Here is a 26,428-nt window from a genome sequence, read left to right as displayed (position 1 = left end):
GTGCTAACTAAATGCTAATTAAATGTGTTCCTAGATAACAAACATATAAATGAAAATACCACACCAATTTCATTGGTTAGTTATAATTGCTCATTAACACCACGGGAAAACAAAACCCCTAATTTAATTATTCACATGCATTCCTTATAGTTTAAAACGGAATGCAAACCTTCCTGCTGCATATATTGCTTTTGAATTCTATCAATAATAGTAAAAGAAAATTTAGCAGTGGTATGTTTTAAGCTATGTTTATATAGGGCATTGGTGCTTCTAGCACACCTAATATCATTTAAATGCTCAGATATTCTTAATTTAAATGGGTGTGATGTTTGCCCTACATAAAATGCTGAGCAGGTACATTTAACCATATATATCACCCAATCACCGCATACAGTTTCCATAAACCAAAATATCAAATGCTTTGGGACAATTGGGGGTGGTAAAAAATACACAAATATGTTTATATAGGGCATTCATTGGTGCTTCCATAAACCAAAATATCAAATTTTTTGGGACAATTGGGGGTGGTAAAAAATACACAAATATGTTTATATAGGGCATTGGTGCTTCCATAAACCAAAATATCAAAATCTTTGGGACAACTTGGGGAGGTAAAAAAATACACAAATACACAGATGAGATTGGATGGTAGCAAACTAATCGGCTGCTATCCTTGCGGACACTGTAGTTTTTGTAAGTTTGTCCCGAAACAGAATTCTTTTACCACCCCCCAACTGTCCCAAAGTATTTGATATTTTGGTTTATGGAAATTGTATGCAGTGGTTGGGTTAAATGTACCTGCTCAGCATTTTATGTAGGGCAAACATCACACCCATTTAAATTAAGAATATCTGAGCATTTAAGTGATATTAGGTGTGCTAGAAGCACCGATGCCCTATATAAACATAGCTTAAAACATACCACTGCTAAATTTTCTTTTACTATTATTGATAGAATTCAAAAGCAATATATGCAGCAGAAGGAACTGTAAGGAACGCATGTGGTGTTAATGAGCAATTATAACTAACCAATGAAATTGTTGTGGCATTATGTACTTTTCATTTATATGTTTGTTATCTTGGAGCACATTTAGTTAACACTGATGAAGGCTATAAGCTGAAACAGGTATTCTTTTTTCACCTGTAGGTGTATGGAACTGATGTTTTTATGTGCTTCCAATTTGGATGGAATCTGTTTGTAATTTGATTAAATTGCAAATCTGAAGAAGACGCTATATTGTGTGCTGGCCTGTGGAGTTGAACTATTGTTTTTTTGGGCCTGGCACCTTACCCTATTTGCATGGGGGTTGGTATTTACTTAAGTAACTAACAGCAGTACTTGGACATTAACAAGGACTTCTCCATGATATTCAATTTATTGAAAAGGCTGCAACATAAATGTGACTTACCTGCCAAAAAACAGTTGATATCAGTGTTTGATTAGGAAGAAGAAGTCCAACAACCTACAAAAAAATATGTTTTAATAAAGATATGGTCTTTGGGAAATTCTGTAAAATCATATTAAGTAAAGTTATTATGAATGCAATAACCTTCTGTCAAGAAGACACCCTTATACAAAAATTATACCAACGCTGTTAATGGTGTGCTACTTTTTTCTCATGTGCCAAAAAGTTAATATGCAAATCACTAAATATGCTAATAGCACTTGAGAGAGACAATTTAACTTACAGACGCATACTATGCCAATCACTAAATATGCTAATAGCACTTGAGAGAGACAATTTAACCTACAGGCGCATACCCCACACATACAGAAGCATGGTGTCTTTATGAGTTCATTCCTGAGTTATTTCTGGATTCTAGCCAGTTCGAATTTCTTACCTTTTATAATCTGCAATCAGAAAGCCAGTAAATGTACTATGTCATTTTAGCTGTACTCTTCCAAGCTGTCCCTTTAAATCTGTATTCCTTACCCTTAGACACTTTATAAAACAAAACACAATATTCTCACCGTTGAGTACTGAAATATAAAAGATACCTGGTTCAGGTACTACTTTAAATGCATCACAACATTACAACAATTACGACTATACCAACAATTTACGGTCTTCCAAAAGTGCATAAAGATCCACAAAATCCCCTACTTTGACCTATTGTATCAGGAAGAGGTTGGCTCACAGAGCCAATGTCTATATATGTAGAAAAACAGCTAAGATTTGTGTTGTATAAGGTAACTATTGTCCTCAGTGACAGCAAACAGTTCCTAGAACATCTTTGTGACTGGGCTGAAACTCAACAAGCTGTAGGTTTAACTGATGTTATCTTTGTTACATTGGACGTGAACTCTTTGTTCACGGTTATCCCCAACGATGAAGGGATTGAGAATGTCAGGCAGTTTCTTACCAAGGAGAACAACTTCAGCAATACCAAAACCAATATATGTGCCCTTCTAGACTTGATTCTAGAGAATAATGTTTTTTTGATTGAAATAGAGTTTTTTCTTCAGAAAGTGGGAGTTGCTATGGGCACGGCATGTGCCAACACATATGCCAATATTGTTTTGCCCCAATGGGGGAAAGAAATCTGACGTGTACAAGCAGCACATTACGTTTTATAAACATTTTGTGGATGATATCTTCTTTGCTTGGTATGGTGATGGGACACAATTAGATACATATGATAAGTCCCTTGATAACACAAATGGGTACCTATCCTTCTCCCTTAGTCACTCCAATGGTGAAATCAGCTTTCTGGATGTAACTGTGAGTAAAGATATTTTGGTAATATCTCGACCAGAATACATAGGAAGGATTGTAGGAAGAACAACATTCTTCACCGCTCCAGTATGCATCCTAGACACATTACTAAGAATATAGTTAAGAACCAAGTCTTACGCTGCAAGAGATTACATACAGACAGGGAAGAATTAATGGAAGTCACGAGTCATCTCACTACAGAGTTTGTAGAGAGAGGGTATAAGAAGTCTGATATTGACAGAGCGATAGTGGAAGTAGATTCATATGAAAGTTACAAAACCAAAACCTACTATTCAGATGAGGTTCTAGTGAATGCACTCCCAGAAAGGCAGACCTCCTCAACATCTGTGAATAGGCTATGTCTTACTTTTTCTAATGATGTCAACAAAACATGTGACATCATTAAAAAGAACTGGCCCATTCTCCTTACTGACCCTGAAATCAGTCGTGTTGTTGGTTCTATACCCAGTTTTAGTTTCAAAAATGACAAGAATTTAAAAAAGAAACTGTTACAAACAGAAGAAAATATGTGACAGGTTTGTCTCTCAGCGTAGAGGGACTTTTTCTTGTAGAAATTGCAGAATTTGTAATAGTATTTGGTCTACTTGCATGATTTTACATCCTGTGCATCAGAAGCCTGTAGAGTTTTTATTTTATGCAGATTGCTCTACTAAAAACATTGTGTATTTTGCTAAGTGTAATCTCTGTAGTGCATTCTACATTGGTAAAACCAATAGAACTTTAAAGGAAAAGGTGATGGAACATCTTAATGATATTAGGAACAGCAAGCTTACTAATGCACTAGCCAAGCATGTTTTAGATTGTGGATACCAGCACAATTTTAAATTTTTGGTTTTGCAGAAAATGAATGTGAGTTTTAGAGAAGGTGACATTAACAATGAAACTGAATATGCTGAATTAAGGTGGATAGTGGACTTTAAGGCATACTTATCACCTGGCCTTAACAGTGCTGTGTCCTTAAAACCTCTCTTGAAAAAAAGAGGGTTGTTTCACAGATTTTTAAAGAATTTTTATTGGTTGTTGGTTTTATTTAAACCTTGTGTGCGAATTTATTTGTGTATTAAGGTCTGATGAAGAGGATTGCCTCGAAAGCACTTACCTAACTTTGTGTTTTGGAATAAATTTCAAGTATTTTATTCTCCAGCCTACAAGTCTCTTTACTTATACTTATATTTATTTCAAGTGACCGCTGTTATACATATACATAGCATGTCTCCTTCACTTCTCATCCCTACCCCTAACTCCCTCAAAGGCAGTCATCTGTATACATGGTTGAAATGTGATTGTGATGAAAGTAAAAAAAATAATGATCACAGTTATATATTACAGCTTATTGCTCACAGATTGTACACTGACCCTACACAACTATGGTAACTTTCTTTGCACACCTATGTCTCTGTACCCATTGTCTATTTACACTGCTTTGCTAATGTCTACATATTTTCTATATTAGCTCTGTTTTCCTATTTTCTACATATTCTGCATTTTACTATGTTTGCCTTGTGCCTGGGTCATGGCTGAAAAGGGCCTGTGGACCAGCCCAATTACCCAGTTATAAAAATTAAATAAACAGATTAGTCAAACTTTATCTTGGAACAACGGTATCATAAGACATGGTAGTATATAAATGAAGGGCATTATCCCTACACTCCAGCAGCAGCTGGGTAAGTATCTGAGGTACTATTTTTTCCCCTTCATTAATTGTTTATAATTATCTATTGCATACATTTAAATGCTTCCAGTTCTTTTCCACTAGCACAGCTGCACTGATGTTACACATTTTGGTGTTGGCACAGAGACAAATCTACAGTATACAAAGGGCTAAGTATATGTTAAAAGGTGATGAGTTTGGTTTCATGATACTGTCACACGAAGAAAGTTCAGACTTTCATGTAAAGTGTGACCTTCAACTGCTGATTTGTTACTAATGAATTATGTACTCTCTTAATAAGAGAAAATATAAATGTGCAATGCATTCTATTGTTATTGGAGGCAGAGCTCAAATTCTACCTTCCCCTACATATATGGAGTATAAAATTTTCTTCTGAAAAGCCTAAGAAAATATCTCAGTCTGATTATTAAATAAGATATGGTTAAATTAATGTATGCATCAACAGGGAAGACCTTGGCTTCCTTCAGCATGAGATGCACTACTTCACCCATTACACGTTATTTAGAGACCCCAGGGGCTGTGCTAAAACCAAATGGAAGGGTCCTGAACTGGAAGTGACTGGCTCCTACCCCGAAGCACAAGAACCTTTAATGTTTAGGCAGGCATTTCGGATGTTCAAAGAGCATATCCAGTACTTTTTTGCTAAGCATGGATGAACAAATTAAATTCTGCCCATCCAGAATTTTGTATGCTCTATAAATCTGTTTAAGCTACTGAGATTCGTGACCAGCCTTAGGTCATCAGTATTCCTGGGAACCAGAAAGAACCTTGAATAGTATTTCAGAAGCTCTTTGGTCTGGTGGGAGTTCTTGGATTGCTGTCTTGCACAAGAGGGTTCTTAAGAGGTGAGATGGTGGAAACAGGAAAATAACACAGCCTGGGAGGGAACACAAAGGAAATGGTACAGTCTCTGGATATTATCTCCCCGACCACCTGTCCTGTCCACAAAGTGGGACAGTCATGTAAGCCTTCAGGGACTCTGCATTTGGCGCCAAGAGGAAGGACTGCAGAATCCCTGATTTATTTATTTTTTTGGTCCAGTTCTGATGCTAGGATGGTATCTGTTCAGGAAACCTCCAAAGCCATGTTGATTTCTGATGCTCACATGGAACCAGATGGCCTTTTCTAAAACTAAACATTCCCGGCACTTTTTTGATTTGGGGAAAATGTCCACTGAAAAATAGATAACTATGTCAACAACTGCAAGCATTTACTTTCCATACTCACTCCTCTGCAGCTTCTCCTTCACTGGGAAGCCACAGATAATGCATTAATTTTCATTATGGGAGATACTGGAGAAAAGTGCCTTGAAGTTGTCAACATAATTGTAACATCTGACCACACACACTGATGTATTGTGATGCCCATCCCAGCTGCACATCCTACTCCATTAACTAACATATGCAGGAGTTGCATGGATATATTACATACATCTGTCAAAGTTGCCACCTGGTACACCAGTTGCCTAGTGAGATCCCCATGTGACATCCTTTTCAATGTGATCAACATCCATTTTGGGTCAAGATGAAAACGGGTCATGGGCTTCAGGTAACTGAATACCTAAATGGGGATGGTACCTGATACATAGATGTGCTTCCAAAACTTGTCTATTGCCTGAGACTCACTGACAGTTTTATGAACTGCTAGACTCTCATCTGAGGGTACCTTTTTAATGGCAGTGGCCACGACAACAGAACTGGGTAGGGGAGTCTTATTCCAACTCTCACAGTCCTCGTGAGCCCAAAGAATCCTATCTGGTCTCCTTGGTATATGTACTGCCATATCTGGCTCTTATCATGGTCTCTAGAAGACAACAGAAACCATATTTTTGCCTAGAGGGACCACACAAGAAGTAGGACAGGCAGACTGGAAAGCATCCTGCAATTTCTCTTCCACCAGGGAGTCAGGTACTAACAGTCAAAACCACCACAGATGAATTCATTTTTAGGATCTCCACAAATCTGAGATCTTCAGAAAGGGATGGGGGAGCATCTATCCAATGTTTAAAGCTACATCAGGGTCAGAGACTATTTGGAGGATTACAGATTCTTCCTTTTGCAAGTCCTCTTCCTAAGAATACTTGAGGGGACTCTGAGCAGTAGAGAAAGTATTCTAATCCAGATGCCAGTCATTTGTCTCTGCAGTAGCATTCCACTCCTGTTTTTTTTTTTTTTTTTTGAAAAAGACAAGAGGACCAGATTCTATAACTCAATGGCATCCTGCTGTGGAGGCAAAATAAAAGCAGACTCTCAGGAGGAGGGTCTATCATCACAAAACTTTCTCCTGTACCAGTTGCAATCAGTCTGGCACCAAACTTGAGGATCTCAGCATCGAGGGGGGCCTTTGACACAGAATTAGTCCATACAAAAGGCTCTGCAAAGATTATATCTCCCAATACTCAATACCACGGCAGACATCAACACCCAGGAGGGTTTCTGTACTGAGGCCTTGAACACTGATGTTGGTAATGTCAAGAATAATGAGTGTGTAAAACAATACCCAACACCAACCTGTGAAGAAACCAGGATGGAAAGACAGAAGAAAGGCTTGGAATCTAGATACTTAGTCAACTCTTTTTTAGGGGAAAACTGCTTAACCTTTGTATAACTAAAATGGTCCTACATCACTGATATTTCATACTGGGAAACTTCTGAAGTAAATGAGTGAATCAAAGTTAGGATTTCTGTCTGCTCTCTTTTGTGGAAACTTCCATACAATATATTTTTAGAACTGAGGATAAAGTCCTGGAAGACTCAACTGCCCCAAACACATCCAACTGCCTCTTCTTCTTCTGAGCTTTGGGTTCAAGAGAAACAGTAGGAAGCAACCCTTTCAAAATGGGTTTATCCCTCCACTCTTGAAGTGTCTTGGATTCACACTCCTTGCATATGTCAAAAACAATGAATAAATGTTCGACCTCACCCAGACAAGTGACACAAAGGATGTGCTTGTCCTGTGAGAGGATTTTGTATCAACATTGATGAACCCTGAAGTCTTGTTCATGACTGCCTGACTAACTGAATACCACCCAACTGACTACCTAACAACCAGGGAAGCCAATGGGAGGCACTGACAGAAATGAATTCAAAGCATAGTAGTAAAAGTGCAATGCAGATCAACACATGAAATACACAAAATACCGAGACCCAACATGAATGGCAACGGCATGCTAATATGCCAAACAAAATGGTGACCTGATATCAGCAAGGGAGAAGGGATAACAAAGACTAAGAAAAGATAGCAAAAAGCTAGCAAAAAAGTCTACCAAACTCTAATAAAGGAGAAAAAGACAAGACCTGACCATAATCACGTTTTAATCAAAGAGAACTCCAAAAAACATGTTAAACCACTGAAGAAATTACATCAAGCCTGGGAGCACCTCTTGATGCAAATGTTAATTCAGCAAATGAGATCTGAACAGGCAGGGAGGTGAGGTGTATTATGGGAGCAATGGGGGAAATATGAGGCTGAGAAAGTCCTAACGGTCCTGAACAACTGCTGTGTACAGCAAACAGTTCTTTAACTAAAATGGATGGACCATGTAAGAACTTTTCATTTAAGTCATAAATAGCTCTCCACTTTAAGACATGGATCAATTGTCCAGGATATGTATTAACAATACATTGATGAGTGTCACAAAGTTCATTAGAATCCAGATAAATTCTAGTAATACTGTGGCTGTGCTATTTCTTAACCTGTCTAAAGCTTATGATACTGAGGTCTATAGTTTGCCTCCTAGTAGATCAAAATATTATAACATCCCATGCAATGAAAATAATTGGTTCCACAGCTATCTTAAAATAAGACAACACAAAATAATATGGTAAAGCTTTCAACAATGGCAGCAGTTACATGTTTCATATGGGTCTCTCTTAGGAGCACAACTATTTACCTCGAAAAAAGACATGTCAAATATGGGACAATATTCATCTCTGTCACTATACTTATAATGTACCTTACTGACTTAAACAAACCTTGGAATAACTTCTTTCAGTACAGATATGTTTAAACTTATCTTGTGTGGTACTTAACCCTAAGAAGGACAAGTCAATGATACACAGAAACAAATATTTGCTTTGCAGCAAAACTAAACTCATAAGTATCAGTGGTGCTTCCACGGATACTGTTCTAACTAGAAAACAACTTGGAATAATTTTGGACCAGGGCCTGTCCTGCAATGGGTATATCAAATCAGCTACAGCTAAGACTAATCACACACTGAAGCTGCTTTACAAAATCTAACATTTTATTTAATTCATATCACATAAATCAGGATCATCAATCCGCGGTGGTGGTGCTGCGGTAGCATTGTCGCCTCCCAGTAAGACGCTGTCCGGTTCAATACTCAGCTAGAGCGTCTCTGCATGGAGACATGTGTGAATGGGCGTACCTTCGTTGAAGGCTGTGCTTCAGAGCTGGCAACTCGGTACGTAAAAAAAATCTACTGCCAATCTCATTAGAGGACCAGAGTTCCACTGTGGCGACCCCTAACCGGGAAAAGCCGAAAGACACAACAACAACATAAATCAGGATCATCATTGCCTGGTATGTTCGGAAGGTCTGTAACTCCCTTACACCCTGCTAGATACAGAGAGAGAGGGGGGGGGAAGGAATGCAACATACCAGGATATACAGGAAAGGTCCACTGGGCAGCTGTACATTCAGCACACTCCTAAGTTTCCAACACCAATTTTCTCCACAACCACAGAGACTCCTGTACACTGGTCATCTGACGAAGTCATATCTATTGAGACGAAAACGCGAATTTGGTGTGTAAAGGCGTTTATGGAGTGTATTTTCTGCATGGTGTGGACTGAATAAAGGAATTATATACATCTCGTTCGAGTATCAGCTTCTCCTTAGCACTCTTTTGCTTAGTTTACTAGTTTTTTTTTGAGTGCTTAACCACAGCGTTTTGAGATATAAGAGAGATATTTTTTTTAAAAATTTATTGGAAGTTAACCATTCTGGCCAAAAAGACGGATACATGCGTAAATGTGGAAGGTGTGCACAGTGTCATCTGATATTGAAAACCAATATGGTGTACATCAGGGGTTATGGAAATGTTATTTTTGGCTAAAAAAATATAACTGTCAGACTAAATGCCTTGTTTACATTGCAATTTGTCAAGTGTGTGAAAGATTCTATATTGGCAAAACCATTAATATGTTACATAAGCATATTTATCAGCAAATGTATGATGTTAGGAAGGCCAATATTAAAAATGCACTGGCCAGACATGTTATTGAAAACCCACAGCACACATTTAAATTTTCTGTTTTGGAACAAGTACGTTTTGAAGGGACCAGGTGTGGACCTGTTGAGTTATTCCTTGAATATAGGGAATTACTCTGGCAGTTGAGATGTAATGTAACAAACAATTATGGTTTAAATGATACACTATCTATCTCAAGTTATTTAAAACTCTATAGTCTGAATTTCATCTGTAAATGTTTTGACCAATATTGTATTGTATGGAATGGGGAGTGTAACATTTTTATGATGACTCCGGCAATAATGTATTTAATTTGACTATGAATTTATTTAAATATGAACCATCTGGTACTTTTTTGTATATATATATATATATATATATATATATATATATATATATATATATATAAAAAAAAGGGGGGAGACTATTATGTTTGGTTCATTCTGGCAATTAGCAACACATGTTAGGAATAAGAGGCTTGTTTTAATGCTTAGTGCAGATTTTAGCCAATTGGGTTATATGGATTTGACATGTGATAGGTTATTCTGTATTTAAAGAAAATGTTTAATTAATTTTATTATTCTGATGAAGTCTTGGGGCGAACGCCTGACAAAAGCGCTTGATCTACTAATAAACAGTTCAGTGGTATCTATTCAGCTTTGTTGATTTATTTCCCATTACCTAGGTTATAAGAGTATCCCCAGGAGAAGACCACTTCTTTAACTTGGTGCTTGATCATAAATAGAGAGAAGACATCTACATCTAGCTGGTCAAAGCCAGCTGGGTAACACTCTTGGAAACAAAAACATAACATGAAAATAGAAGATAATATTCTGTTACTTTTAAGCAGATATAGGTTAGTTGGTCCAAAGACCAACTCAATGAAGACTACTTCATTAAGACTGGAATTTCCGAGAAGATGTTTTTTTAAGCTGCAAAGGCCACAGTTTTTTTTTTCTGGGAGGTTTTGATCCTATGCCCTCAATACAAAGGGAGATTCCTGTGTAATCCTTCTCAGTTTCAAGGTAGCAGCATCTAGGGGAAGGGGGTGCATCAATTTTACAGTGGCATTCTTTTCTGTCCAATTGACATAAAGAAAATGTTCCTGCAAGGCTGTTACTGTCCAACCAAGCAAGACTATATGAAACTGCTCTTAAGACAGGGAAAACATCTCACACACATTAATCAAGTATGCAACAAGCGTATTTTAGGACTTCGGCATAACACCAAAGCTGATAATTTATAATGTTCATTTGAAAATGTTTTCTTCCCACGCAACTGTTAAACAATATACAGTCCTGTTTCCCAAACACTGCTAAGAATTAAATGTCCTGTAACTTTGTCACTAAAAAGTCATCGATAATCATTTGGTATTATATGGAAAAATATAATTACTTACTATAGGAGTCCCAAAAGGAATATAACCTGAAAAGGAATAAAAACAAGAATATCAGAAAGCTGGTCAGAAATAAAGTTATCACACTGAAAATGGGTCAGAATGCATTTTCTGTCTGTTTACAAGAAAAGAATAAGGTCATCATCATTAACTACCCATTTTCTGGCAGTTTAACACAGAGGAATAAGGCCATCATCACTAACTAGATTTATCTAACAGCCTTAGGTGTAATTTCCATAATTTCCATCTGCCTACAGTATGACTTTGAGCAGCTGATTTAAAGCCAGACAGTACTCTGGAGTTGTCTCTTAAAAGAGGCACTTATACAACAATGTGATGACTAAGGTAAAAAATGTACGCATGTGCATGCACACACACACGCACACACATAATAATACATAAAGATTGATATATACTGTAAGACTTTAAGACACTGGAGGCACTTGACTCAAGTTTAGTGCAGTTTAATTGCAGTGACAATGTGAAAGTTCATTAGTTGCACAAACAAAATGTAAAATAGATTCTTAGCACCAAACTTTTCAAGCAACACAAGTGGTTCACTAAATTGTAACTCAATTTAACCAGTTGCAATTTGGCAAATAACTCCCAGTTCCACATTTCATAAAGTCCAATATTCCATGTTGCAGGGTTTTTTTTTCAGGTGCAGGTCCAAATTTTGCAACCACTTCAGTATATCTAAAGCTTTGAATTTCTACTCTTTTCTGCACTTCTGCACAGAATCATTCCCCGGGTTCTAATGGGGTCTGTCCACAGCAAACTTACATAAAGTCCCTACCTGATTCATAAACTGTTACTAGGCTAGCCTAGCCAAATTTTTCCAAAAGAATAATGATGTCCCGCATTCAAATAGGACATTGAGAGCCACATAATTATAAGTTACCTCTGTCCATAAGGGACATGAGTGCCAAGCCCAGTGTATACTTCCTATTCCCCATCCACTTGTTTAGGCTGTGCTTAAACTGGGTAATAGACAAACTCAGCTTCACATGGATGGGAAGCCTGTTTCATAGGAGGGGCAGTCTCTGGGACACATTTCTGTCTCTCCAGCATGTTCTCTAAGTCACAGACAAAATTCATATCTCTAGACCTTGTATTTCTGGTACTCTTTGACTGACAAATATGTAGATTCATAGGTTGGTACTAGGCTATTGGCTCTAGGGCCTATTCAAGCCTAGCCATAACAATTCCTTGGATATTTCTTCCCACACTATTTACTTCCCTGGACCCCTGTCTAGCAGGGCGACTGACATGATCCCCAGGGTGAATTTCCTTTCTCCCATCCAATCATCAAGGTTCCTTTTGAAGAGGGCCAAAGAGGCGCTGTGCTTGACATGTATGGGCAGTCTATTCCAGAGTCTGGGGAGTCTCTGGGTCAGGAAGCTATCCCTCCAGCATGTTTTGTTTATTGTGATGACAAGATTTAGATTTCTGGAGCATGTGGCTCTGAGGGATTGGGATTTCTTTAAATGTAGCATGTCCAACAGCTCTGAGTTTGACATGGCCTTGTATGTTAAGCAGAGATTGCCTCGGAGTAGATGATATGCGACAGAGTATAGCTGGAGTTTTTTTAAGGCGGTCAGCATCTGCTTTAGGCCTGTGATTCTTTTAGTGAGGCATTTCTGCGCCCTTTCCAGTTGTTGCAGATGTCTTGAGAGGTACATACCAAATGGGGCATTGTATTCTATAATGGGTCTAATGAGGGATGAGTACAGTGGGACAATGACCTCCTTTTTTCTGGATGAAAAGCCCTTAGTGATGAGGTGTGCCACATAGAAGGATTTCCTGACTGTTGTGGCGATGTGGTTATTGAAGGTGAGACCACTGTCCACTTGTGTCCCTAAGTCTCTTATCACACTTTCGGTGCTTAGTGTACTGCCACCTATGTGGTAATTCACAGGTACATGTTTTTTCCCAAAGGGGATAACTATACATTTCTTGGCATTGAGCTTGAGCACATAGCTCTGGCACCAAGCATCTGTTTATGCAAGGCCCTTTTGTAGAGTATCCACATCATTTAGGGATTCAATAATGGCTCCCAGATTGCAGTCATCTGCAAACTTTGTTAGCCAGAGTCCCTTAGTGTTGGCCTGTACTTCAGAGAAGTAGATGCCAAACAAGAGAGGTCCCAGGACTGAACCCTGAGGAGATTCATAAGTACGAGGTTTGCGGATACCTTGTAAGCCAGGCATAGATCACCCATCAGCAATCTATAGGAGACTGAGTAGAGGGAAAGGGCTTTAAGCCACTCTGTATAAGGCAGGGTTGTTATGCCTGGTATTCTTTTTGTATATAACCATTGAGGTCACTCTAGTTGGTGCATATGTCTGATCAGATACATACCAAAGGGAGCACTGTACTCTGTGATTGCTCTGATAAGGATGGAGTACAGTGGGATAATGACCATGCCCTTACTTATAAGTTGCACGATATAAAACAATTTCCTCACCACAGTGGCCACATGGTAAGGCTACTCTCTACGTGCGTACCCAGATCCCTGACCAGTGGGTTGACTCTTAGGAGTGTATTATCAACATGGTAATTAGCCAGGATGGTTGATTTCCCAAAGGGTACAATTATACATTTCTTAGCATTGAGTTTAAAACTATGGGTTTGGCACCATTTACTAGTCAGACATAGACCTTTCTTGAAGAATGCTAGTTGTCTGCAGGAGAGCTGATGATATCCTCAGCCTGCAAGCATTCACAAACTTAGGCAGCCATAAAATTTCAGCATTCACTTCCATTTCAGAGAAATAGATGCCAAAAAGGAGAGGGCCCATTACCGAGCCCTGGGGGGCTCTGCTAGTGACTGGATTCTTGGTGGAGGCAGCCTCACCTATTTTGACCTCATGGGTCCTATCAGTGAGCCAGTTAGCTATCCAGTGGGGTGATAAAATGGTTTATACCTATATTAGTGAGCTTGCCTATAACACCTGAGTGAAGTATTGTATCAAAAGCCTTGGCCAGGTTGAGGTAAGCTCTGTGCACATCTTACCTTCATCCAAAGCTTTGGTGATGTTCTCAAAAAAAAATGCACCAGATGTAATAGGCATGACCTTCCTTTAACAAAGCCAAACTGTGACTGGTTGAGTGCTTGCAGGTTACCTACGTCCTAATTTATCATGCCCATGATGATTCTTTCCATGGCCTTACATATCAGGCTAGTAAGACTTATGGGCCTGTAGTTACCCAGATCAGTGATTGGACCTCATTTGTGCAGGAGAATGACTGCAGCCATCTTCCATTCCTTGGGCCAAAAATCTGACTGAAGGCTCCAGTTGAAAACTGATTCAAGTAGACCAGAGATGTCATGTTCTATGCTATTTATTAAACATCTCGGGATGTTATTGAGGCCCACGATGAAGTGCTTTTTTGCTTTGGAAAGTGCATTAATGACCTGCTCTCTAGTAATGCTTGGGGGGGATTGTGTTATGTGGTATTTCCTTTGGGCTATCGGGGGGAGAAATTTGAGATGAACTTGTTAGCCAAAAGGTTGGCAATGGTCTCTGGTTCAGTGTGGGTGATGCCATTTACAATAAGTTCTGAGCATTGTTGTGTACTTCCTCTGAGGTTATGGACATAGCTGTAGAAAGCTTTGTGGTTGTCCTTTGCCTGAAAAGCTAGGTTTTCTTCAAATTTAGCCACTGAAGTATTAATTAACCCTCTTAGCCGTCTGTTTAGATTGGTCATAGGGCTTTTGGTATGTATTGATTTGTTTCTCCTTCGCTTGGTCAAGATTTTTTCTTTTGTTGTATAACTAACTGATAGTGTGATTCCACCAGGGTGGCTTGTCTTTTGAGTTTGTCTTATTCTTAATACAAGTGGGCACAGCTTGGTCTATACAGCTATTAATATGGCTGTACAGAGATTTTGTAAATAGCTCAGTGTATTCTATGGTGTTTACTGGGTTTGGGGGTGCCAAGGTGTTGCTTATTAGAGAGAGGTTAGCCATGGAATTGTTCCTAAAGATTTTTGGTTTTGCTGAATTCCCGGATTTCATTTTTATTTCAAGTAATACTGCCTTATGGTCAGATGCAGACAGAGATCAGCAATAGTAAGGCAGAGAACAGCAAGCAAGTCAAACAAGCACTGCAGCTAAATAAAGATACTTCCAAAAATTTCTAGTTAAAGAGGAATGCTGATTCTCAGCTCCTCACACTAATTAGCTGGATGTTAGTCACTGTCTGTAAAAGAATTCTTTTCTAACTTTTCTAATTGGCCCTAGCCAAGACCTCTTAAAACTCCAACAGAACAAAAAACGTAAAACAATACAAATGTAATATAACAAAAAGATAAAAGATAAAATGCATCAGATCCTCTTCACAAGAGGCAAACATCATGACTTCTTGTGCTTTCAACCCAGTCTTTTAACAGGATTTCTCATTTAGATGTTTTTCATTATGGAGTTTGCATTACCTAAATTAGAAAAGGTACTGTACTGGTGGTGCTGCGGTAGCATTGTTGTCTCACAGCAAGACACTGTGCCTTTCGATTCTCAGCTAGAGCGTCTTTCTGTGGGGAGACATGCGTGAATGGGCATACCTTCGTTGAAGGTTGTGCATCAGGGCTGGCAAACTCGGCACGTAAAAAATCTACTGCCAATCATTAGCGGACCGGAGTTCCGCTGTGGCGACCCCTAACCGGGAAAAGCCAAAAGACACAAACTGTATTTACTCCATTATACTGTATACACATCTACCAGGTTCTTTACCATATTATAAAGAGTATGTTCAACATTACATTCAGCATTTTTAATACAATGCACAACAATTTAAACAGTTTTAGACCCTTAACAACCCATCCAAACTGAAAAGGGTGTGGTAAGGCCAATGGGTTCATAGGTTTATACTAGGTTAACAATCACCAGATATTCATAAGCCTAACCATGCAATTCAACCCATTTTTGTCTCAGGGTGCCTTGGACGCCTATATGGTGGGGTATGATAGTATGGAGGTAGCTAAGGGCTATGTGAGGGGTATATTAGTTGGGGATTAATGTACTCACTGTCGACTTATGTCCATCACTAACATAGGCGTCAGGCCAAGGCTGAATTTGTGGTTTCCCAACCAGTGAAAAAGTATCATTTGAATAGTGTTGGGGATGAACTCTCCTTCACATGGATGAGGAGCTTATTCCATAGTGCTCCTTTGAGATACATCAGTCTCTCCAACATGCTCCATTTATGTCACTGGCAAAGTTCAAGTTCATAGATCTAGTGTTTCTAGTGCTGTTTACTCTGTATATGAGATTCATCAGAGCTGGATCCAATGATGCCTTATATGTCAGGCATAAACATACTGAATACAGAGATAGGGCCTTAAGGCAATCTGTGTAGGACAGGGCATTTCTTTGCATTGTGTTTTAACCCTTGGCTTTGGCACCAGGCATTTGTTTGTATTGGACCTTCTTGTAATATGTTGGTTTCATGGGGGGGATCTATGGTAACTCCCAATTTACAGTAATCTGCAAACTTATTGAGCCAGAGGCATTTGACATTAGCCTTGACTTCTGAGATGTAGATGCAAAATATAACTGGGCCCAACACTGGAGCACTGGAGTTCTCCACTGGTGACAGGTCTTTTGGTGGAGATTGTCTCACCAATCCTGACTTCTAGGGTCCTATGTGTGAGCCAGCCAGCAATCCAGTGAGTAATGTAGTGATTTATGCCTTGCTCTGAGAGTTTGTCAACAATACTCGTGGAGTATTGTATTTAATGCCTTGGCCAGGTCAAGGTATGCAGTATGCACTGTTTTCTCCTTATCCATAGCCTTGGTAATGCTCTCAAAGAAGTCTACCTGGTTGAGTAAGCAAGGACCTCCCTTAAAGCCAAACTGGGATGGATCCAGTGTCTGTAGGTTGCCAATGTCCTTGATGATTATTTCCAGGAAAATGCATTCCATGGCTTTGCATATTAGACTTGTCAGACTGATGTGTCAGTAGTTCAAGGGGTCAGTTAACGGACCACCTTTATAAAGAGGGATAACGTATGCAGCCCACCATTCACCAGGCACATAACCTGCGCTGAGTCTGTAGTTGAAGAGTGCCTCAAGCGGTCCTGCTAAGTCATGTTTTAGGCTATTTAGGAGACAACTGGGGGTACTGTCTGGGCTCAAAGAAACAGTGTTTTTGGCATTAGTGAGCACTGCCAGGACTTCCTCCGTGTTGATAGTTGGGGGAGATATGCTAGAAGTGATTTCATAAGAGGTAGTGGGGGTGAAGTTAGAGCTAAATTTATCAGCCAGTATATTCACCCTCGTCAGTGAAGGCTGTGACATTTACCACCAGTTTTTCAAGATTCTAAATCTGGATATGAAGATGTTGAGACTGATACAGGGGTTTCTCTTCAGTTTTCTGATTCAGACACAGAAAAGATTCTGCCTGTGAGGGGTTTCTCTTTCTCTGAGACTCTCTTTCTCCAAGACCATTTCCAGAATGTGCCAGTGTTTTCAGTGGAAGAACACTGATATCCCCCCCCCCAGAAAATATTTTGAGCTGTTACAGAAGGAATTTCCAGAACCTTCATCCATTCCCTCCAGTTTATCCTCAGCTTTGAAGGATATATGTTTCACTGCCTGCAATTTTCCAGACAGTCAACCTGCTGCCCCTAAAAAAGCAGTAGAATATATAAACTTCCTCAGTCTTTTAAGTTTTTATACTCTCTTCCCAAACCAGACCCAGCATCTATAGCTTCAGTTAATCCTACTGCTGCTAAGCATTTAGCTAATTGCAATTCTCCTCTTTCTGGTAAGGATGGGGATATTACTGAGAAGTATGGGAAAACGTATGATTCTGTAACTTTGATTTTCAAAATTTTAAATTGTCAGACTGATTTGTTAATCTTTATTTTAACTAATTGCAAAAGTATGGGGATGTGTTGCCTGTAGTTTCTTCTTGTGAGGAAAAAATTGCTTTAAATAATTTAGTTTCTTCTGTTTACAATGTGTGTATGACTCAGTTGATTCATCTTCCAAGGCTATGGCCACTGGTAATGTTCATATGTTCATAGGTTTATAGTAGTCTAACAACCACCAGGGTATTTACAAGCCTAGCCACGCAACTCAACCCAGGTTTGGTCCCAGAGTTCCTTGGACATCTATACAGTAGGTAGGGTATGTTAGTAAAGAGGTAGCTAAGGGCTATGTGGGGAGGGATATGTTAGTTGGGGATTAATTTACTTACTGTCAACTTCTGCACATCAGAGACATGGCAGCCAGACCAGGAGATGAATTTGCAATTTCTCATCCAATGATCAGGGTTTCTTTTGAATAGCGTCAAGGATGAACTCTGTTTCATTTAGATGGGGAGCTTATTCTGTAGTGTGGGGATCCTTTAAAACACATATTGGTCCCTCCAGCAGGTTCTACTTATGTCACAGACAAAGATCAGGTCCTTGGGTCTACAGTTTCTGGTGATGTTTGTCTAAGGATGTGCAACAAATCCATCAGAGCTAGATCTGAGGATGCCTTATATGCTAGCCATGGATCACCTCTCGCTAACTTGTAAGAGACTTGAGTACAATGGATAGGACCTTAAGGCGATCTGTGTAAGACAGAGTTATTCATACCCTGGATTTTTCTAGTGAGGAACCTATGAGGGCATTCCACCTGTTGCAAGTGCCTTGTTAAGTACATGCCAAAGGAGGCTTAGCACTCAATGATGGATTTGATAAGGAATGAGTAGAGTGGTACTATTGCATCCTTGAACCTAGATGCCATACCCTTGCTTATGAGTTGGGTGACATAGAATGATTTTTTTTACTACCTTTGGTATGTATTGGTCGGACACCAGATTATTTTCTAAATATGTTCCCAGACCTCTAACTGTTGGGTCAACTTGTTCCCAGACCTCTAACTGTTGGGTCAACTCTTACGGATGTTTTGTGTAGACTATTTCCCAAAGGGAACTATAATGCATTTCTTTGCACTGAGTTTTAATCCATGGCTTTCACACCAGTCATTTGTTTGTATTAGACCTTCTTGTAGGATGTTGGTGCCATGGGGAGAATCTATGATAGCTCCCAATTCACAGTCATCTGGGAACTTGGTGAGCCAGAGGCATTTGACATAATTTTTCTTCTGAAAAGTAGATGCCAAACAGGAGTGGGCCCAACACAGAGCCCTGGAGCACTCTACTAGTGACCAAACTCTTGGTAGACATGGTCTCACCAATCCTAACTTCTTAGGTCCTATCTGTGAGCCAGCTGGCAATCCAGCAAGTTACATCGGAATTTCTACCTAGTTCTGAGAGTTTCTCAACAATACCTGAGTGAAGTATTGTACTGAATGCCTTGGTCAGGTTAAGGAAGGCAGTATGTATTGTTTTCCTCTTATCCATAGCCATGATAACCCTCTCAAAGAAGTCTACCAGCTTAAGTATGCAACACCTTCCCTTAACAAAGCCAAACTGGGATGGGTCCAGTGTCCGTAGGTTGCTAATGTCCGTGTTGATCATTTCTATGATAATTTGTTCCATTGCTTTGCATATTAGACTTGTCAGACTGATGGGTGTGTGTAGTTCCCAGAGTCAGCTGATGGCCCACCTCTAGGAACAGGGATGACAACTATGCCCCTCCATTCACCTGGAATGTAACCTGTTTTGAGGCTGTAGTTGATGAGTGCTTCAAGTGGTCTTGCTAGGTCATGTTTTAGGCTATTAAGGAGGCAACTGGGGATCTTGTCAGGGCCCACTGATGCAGTGTTTCTGGCCTTAGCGAGCACCTCCAGGACCTACTCACTGTTAATAGTTGGGCAGATATGTAGAAGAGATTTCACAGGGAGTAGTGGGGGGAGGGAATGAAGCTAGAGCTAAATGTATCAACCAGTACTTTTACTATGTCACCCTGATCAGTGGAGGTTGTGGCATTTACCACTAGTTTTGCACACTGCTGAGTGTTACCTTTCAGGTTTCTGATATAGCTGAAGAAGGCCTTGTGACTGTCCTTAGCCTGAGAGGCTATTCTGACATAATTTGCCTTGTTGGACTATTTTCTCTTGTTAAATATACTGTTAAGAATTTCACCTGTAAGGTTTGTTTTTGGTGTTAAATTTAGGCTTACTTTGTGTATGTATGGCAACCTCAATGCAGCTATTTACATGTTTGTACAGGGTTTCTGTGAATAGGTCAGCATAAGTAGCTGTTTTCTTGGGTTTGAGGGAGCACTGAATTTTGACAAACTGTTGCTTAATAGGATGTAGCTGACTTTAGAATAGTGTCTAATTATTACAAGTTTAGTTCTATTTTTTGGGTTGATTTTTATTTTGAGGGATCCAGCCTTGTGGTCCGACCTCACCACTGAGGACATAACACTAGTAGGGATGTAACACTCTCTCTTATTGGCGAGTACTAGGTCCAGTATGCTTGATCCCCTAGGTGGAGTGTATACTATCTGGTTCAGGGTGTTCGTATTGATAAAGTCCAGGAAATATTGTGGCTGTGAGTTAAAGATACTGTACATTTCCCAGTCTATACAGGAGTAGTTAAAGTTACCAATAAACAGGGCATTTCATTTGATGGAGATTATCTCTAATAGATCTAGGTAAGTGTTGCGAGCTTCACGGGTCATACAGGGCGGCCTGTAGCTCGGCAGGACATGGTAAAGAACCTTGTCAATGGAGACTTGGATGTGGATGAACTCCAGGGCATCATCCTGTTCAACCTACCTGGAGATGTATTTGTTGCTAATGTAGACAGAGTCACCTCTACCTTTAGCCCGTGTATGTGCTGCTGTTGATCTAAATGTGTGGAAGGAAGGCACTGTAGTCTTGCATTGGCAAAATAATTTCTGTGGCTTTAAACCTTGGAAACAGCACAGATGTCTACATTTTGCAGACTGAAGAGAGCTTGTAGGGTGAAGAGTTGCTTTTTTTTTTTTTTTTTTTAAATGTTGGTCATTTTCACATTGCCTAAAAAGGCTCTAAAGAGGTGGATGACATTTTAGCCAATAACTGAAAGTCGGGAGGGGGGCTATTCAGGTACAGACAGCAACATGGTCTGTTAACCCTGTCCTCCCATGATGATAGATACTGGATCCCCCTGGAGCTATACCAGAAACCAATACAATAAAATCTATTATTTTCTGTTCATACTGTGAGATCAACATTGGTGAAAGTGGAATACTACTCAATGCAAGGCACATACCTGTCTGTGACACATACTCAGAGAGCTCCATAAAGGCTCTTTTCATATAGTTCAGTAAGGTACATCTTAAATCACTGACACCCACGTGAACTATGACAGAAACATAGCAGTACCTGTGGTGCGGTGACTTGACTGTGTGTGTGATTTTGCTCCAGATAGGCAACAAACCATTATCTTCTTCTTGTCCAGACTAATGAGAGGGGTATCTATGTGTCCTCTATGACAAGAGTATCAGGTTAAGTATTCATTTGCCTTACAGGCGTTGTTCTTAGGGGATCATTGGGTGTAGGATTATGTGTGGTTTTAGGTGTTGCTTTGGTGTATACTTTAGTGATTGTTGAGAGGTGTTGCTGTTTAATTGCTTAGGAGTGCTTTGAGGTTTGGGAAAGTTTCTTTCAAGTGCTTCAGCAGAAGATGGTTGGTGTGTGTGTGTGTGTGTGTGTGTGTGTGTGTGTGTGTGTGCGTGTGTGTGTGCGCGCGTGTGTGTGTGATGAATGGCATGTCTGAAGGATGCAGTGTGCTTGTTCTTCACAATCTTGTTTGTGAGATTTTGTCTCCAAGGAAGTTATACAGGTACATCTCTCACATTCTGTGTTAGTTTCTTTAAAAATTAAAAAGCTGTCAGAGTACATGACACAATTACTACATTATCTCAGGATGCCCAAATCTACCAAGCTGGCCTCAGAGATATTAGGAAATTGCATATCCATGTTGTCAGAACCTGTATTAAGGTTGGGCTATTATAGTTTACGGACTTTGTTTTACAGGGTTCACCTGAGTGGTTTCTAGGGTTAAGGCTAGATGTTAGATACTGCTACGATCTAGGATTAGTGCTGTTCAGCATGTTAACTAGCTACCCTAAGCTTAGCTCCGCACAAAGCCTTTCTGTGTTACAGTTAAAGTCCTTAACAATAGCTTTACAGGTAAATTTTACAAATTAAGTGTTTGCTACTATATAGGATACTGCTAACCACGCACAAAATGACTTAATTTACAGCAGACAGAAAAAAGCTGAGAACTAACTCCTACGCCCCCTGGCCAATAAACAACTACACTTATAGAGTGCCCTGGAGTGCTTCCCAACTCACAGAGACACAACATGGATTATCCTGGAATTTCTTAATGTAAGAGAGTAGCAAAAGTAGCTCTCAAGTGCAAATTAATGTCAAACAACCAAGTCTCTGGATAATTCACCCTTCTGCAAGCCTATTTATTTATTTATTGATATTTGATTACTGAGTAGAAGCCCATTTTCAGCACAGGCCTAAGGAGAAAAGCTTTGAAGTATTACAAAACATTTTTAGAATAGCTTTGCAGTTTTAAAAATTATACAAAAAAACATATAGTTTAATTATACCAAATTTGGTGGCCATGGTGGTGCAGCGGCTTGTGCTACCACCTCACAGCAAGAGGTTCTCCAGTTCGAATCTTGGCTGGGGTGCTTTCTATGCAGAGTCTGCATATCCTCCCTATGGTTGTGTGGGTTCCTCAGGGTGCTCTGGTTTCATCCCACATTCCAAATACATGCTGTAGGTAGATTGGACACTCTAAATTGGCCCTAGGTTTGAGTTTGTGTGTGTCTGTGCCTTCTGTGGAAGGTTGGGCACAAGGCTGGCAACTTGACACCGTAAAACTCAACTGTCAATTGTTCTGCAGGCCACTGTTCTGTTCTAACGGGAAAAGCCGAAAGAAGAAGAAAGAAGTTTAATTATACCAAATTAAACATAACGTGAAAACATTGGTTAAGTATAGATACAAGCTATATGACAATGATTTGATAGTTAGAGAAATTTTAGACAGTTTATAGAGTAAGCAAATAAGGTAAGTTAGTAAATACAAACAGGAACTGCAAGATGAAGTGAGAGAAAAGCAGGCTTATGGCATATTTAGAGAAAAATCCAGGGGAGAGAAACTGACAGAAGTAAGGAAGTGAGTGAAGAAGGGAGAGTAAAAAGATGCAAGGTATGAAAAGGCATTTGTTCACATTTAGGGATATAGTTTACATTGGTATTGAACAAGAACAGAGCCTGCTTTTGGCTAGGAAGTCTTTCAGAATAGTTTTAAAAGGCAGAAGGGACAGTACTGACCTGATGGCTAGAGATAAGTAGTTCCAGGCATTAGCAGCATGGTACGAGTACAGACAATTATCAGCAGATTTGATAGGTTTGTGGACAGATAGGAGTTTTTGGTCATTGGATCATAATTCCCGACTTGGAACACAGTTGTGTAAAATGTTGTTTAGTGCTGGACAAGCAGATGGATTCTGGACAATTTTATGGGTGGTAGGAAGCTGTGTATATGTTAGTTTACTGGATAGTTTTAACCAAAGAACAAAAAATGGCCTGAGGGATTTCAAAAACATCAATAACCACAAACAAGAACCCCAAGTAGGCTACAGTCCAAAGAATCAAAGACTTCACAACAAATGTCCACTGCAAACCACAAACTTTATTTTCCACACCACAACATGCATGATTTAGTTGAGCACAATTTAAAATTAATTAATACACTTTTGTTCTAAACAAAGAACAGGACTTCATCAGAACTAAAACATACATCCTTGCTGTTAGACCTTTCAATAAGCTATAGACAGTCAATGAAGCATTTATCAAGCAAAACAATGTCATCCCTAGATATTCATTTAAGGATAGTAGTTTTAACCAATTTAGGCTTTTTAGTACTAGGAGTCTGCATGTCCTCCCTGTGGTCGCGTGGGTTTCCTCCGGGTGCTCTGGTTTCCTCCCACATCCCAAAGACATGCTGTAGATGGATTGGACACTCTAAATTGGCCCTAGGTGTGAGTGCATGTGTGTGTCTTCTGTGGAAGGTTGGGCACCGGGGCTGGTAACTCGACATCGTAAAACTCCACTACCAATCATGAGCAGACATGTGATCTGCTATGGCAATCCCTAACCCTAAAAGCCGAAAGAAGAAGAAGGCTTTTTAGTACTATACAGGGGTGGGTTCTGAAAGGGGTATTTGCTGCAAATGTAGCAACTTTGTTATAGCATTTTTCAAGTTTTGATTTTATTGATGTCTGAAGGTTAGTAAGAATGGCAGCACCATAAAGAAGTGTGGCGAGGAGATAAGTGGTGGCAGGTGTAGTTTTAGTTGAGCCAGTAAGAACGTTTGTGGCTCTATAAAGAAACTGCAGTTTTTGATGAGCTTTTCTTACACAAATTTGTATATGCAGACTGAATTTAAGATCATCACCCAATATCATCCCTAATAATTTGCAATGAGAAGGGACTTCAGTGATTATATTATCAAAAGAGAGAACTTAAAATTTTGTTTTTTCATGGGAGAGGGATTTGGGAAAAATGAGTTGTGAACTACAAAGTTGCTGTTAAAGATTCCTAAGTAATTTCTTTGAGGTGTGCCAAATCCAAGATTCCTAAGTAATTTCTTTGAGGTGTGCCAAATCATCAGATGTGCAAATGACTGTGGAATCTTCTGTGTACTGTATTAGGGAGGCCTGTTGTGTGGATGCATGGAGGGTGTTAATGAGAATGTTAAAGAGGAGGGGACCAAGGATGGAGTCTTGTGGTACACCAGTGGTGACTGGGAGGTATGGAGACAGGATCAAGTGTAATTTTTCTGACTCGCACCTATTGGACAGGTAGCCTTTGAGCCATAGAAGGGTGGGCTATGACAGGCCTAATGAGGACATTTGAAGTAAAAGTTTGCTGTGACAAACTGTGTCAAAGGCTTTAGACAAGTCTAGAAATAAGGAGGGACTAGTTTGCCATTATCTCTAGCTTTACTGACAGTTATCTATATAGGTTAGAAGTGCAGTGTTAGTACTATGGGAAGGGTGGAAGTCATGTTGTGTGCAGGATATGAGTTCTTCCTGCAAATGATAGTTTTACAATTGTTTCTGAATACATTTTTCAAGTATTTGGAGAAGGGGGATAAGATTGCTATAGGTCTAAAGTTAGTAATGTCTGTTGAATTTTCTACTTTGTGCAGCTGGATAATATGTGACTTTTTCAAGAGACAGGGCATGTGGGATTCCTGGACTGACCTGTTTATAAGGACTGAGACAGGTTAGGCAATGCTATCAGCTGCTATTTAAAGTTATTCCCTTGGAAACCCATCAGCTGAAGTAGAGCATAGTTTGAGTTTAAGAGTAGTTTTATAGAGGATGTGGGCACAGGTTTGAAGGTGAAAGTGGATGTGGTGATACATGGCTGCTGGGCAGGGTTAGGATTAGATGTTGGGGAAACCTTAGTTAGAGATGCTATAGTATCTATAAAATAAAAGTTGAGTTGTATTGCAGTTCTGAGTAAAGAATTATTGGGTGAGGGGTTAGGATTGAATTTATGGCCGAGATGCAAGATTTATTTAATGGCTATCCATAATTTTTTAGGGTTGTGTTTGCTATTATTCTGAAAGTTATTATAGTGTAGTTTTTTGTCTTCAATAATTTCCTTTTTAGTATGATTATGAAGCATTCTGACATTTTCAACACATTGTGGTGTTTTAGATTTTTGCCATTCTTTCCATTGTATTTCTCTGTCCTGCATTAGCATTCTACTCCTTTTGGATTGCCAAATTGCATTATTTGTTTTAGTCTTTTCCTCCTAGGAAGTGCAAGGCTGCTTAGGATAATCAGGATAGCTGTACTGAATACCTTTACATCATCATCTATGGAGAGGATTTTTAGGAAGTTACAGTTAATAGATGATAGATTAGTACTGAACATATCTGGGTAAAACTTGGAAAGGTTGTGTGTTGTTTTATAAACATGCTGTTTAAGTGGATGTGTGAGAGCAAAAAGTTAATTAAATGCTTTCAAAATGCAATCAAACAGTAGTGATCACTAAGTAAAACAAATGCAAGTGGAAAAATAAAAATAAAATATGTTTATCTTTGCCTGGATGGCTCTGGATGCAGTGGAAACATTTGTAAAGCTTTGCTGCGCTATGTGATAATGAATACAGAGCTGCAGAAGCACAACTAATTTACAGCAGATAGAAAAAAGCTGAAAACTAACTCCTCTACCCTCTGGTCAATAAACAACTACACTTTGAGTTCCATGGAGTGCTTCACAACTCAGGGAGACTAAGCACCTTCTGCCACAAGATGGATGCTCCTGAAATTTCTTAATGTAAAAGCACAGTAAAAGTAGCTCTCAAGTGTAGATTAACACCAAACAACAAAGCCCCTAAAAAACCCTCTGGCTGATGAAACAATCTAAATTTCAGCCTCCCCATGTGTTTCCCAACTCAGACAAACCAAGCTATCTT

The 26,428-nt window shown here is 39.4% G+C and overlaps 1 protein-coding gene across 2 annotated transcripts in view; it reads right to left on the bottom strand.

Annotated features, from left to right (window-relative positions):
- The window catches only part of SFXN5 (sideroflexin 5), a 3,177,886-nt gene that overhangs the window by 2,161,915 nt on the left and 989,543 nt on the right, over window positions 1–26,428 (bottom strand). For both annotated transcript variants that reach the window (XM_044064040.1, XM_044064039.1), the window contains exons 6-7: window positions 11,024–11,049; window positions 1,409–1,462 (exon numbers count right to left, since the gene is read on the bottom strand). In XM_044064040.1, coding sequence (XP_043919975.1) covers window positions 1,409–1,462; window positions 11,024–11,049 — 80 coding nt within the window. The remainder of the gene's footprint in view (window positions 1–1,408; window positions 1,463–11,023; window positions 11,050–26,428) is intronic.

This window comes from Protopterus annectens, chromosome 2.part2 (assembly GCF_019279795.1).
Source record: "Protopterus annectens isolate FY-2018-M chromosome 2.part2, PAN1.0, whole genome shotgun sequence".
Classification (NCBI taxonomy): domain Eukaryota; kingdom Metazoa; phylum Chordata; order Ceratodontiformes; family Protopteridae; genus Protopterus; species Protopterus annectens.
This window is presented reverse-complemented; position numbering and strand designations above follow the sequence as displayed.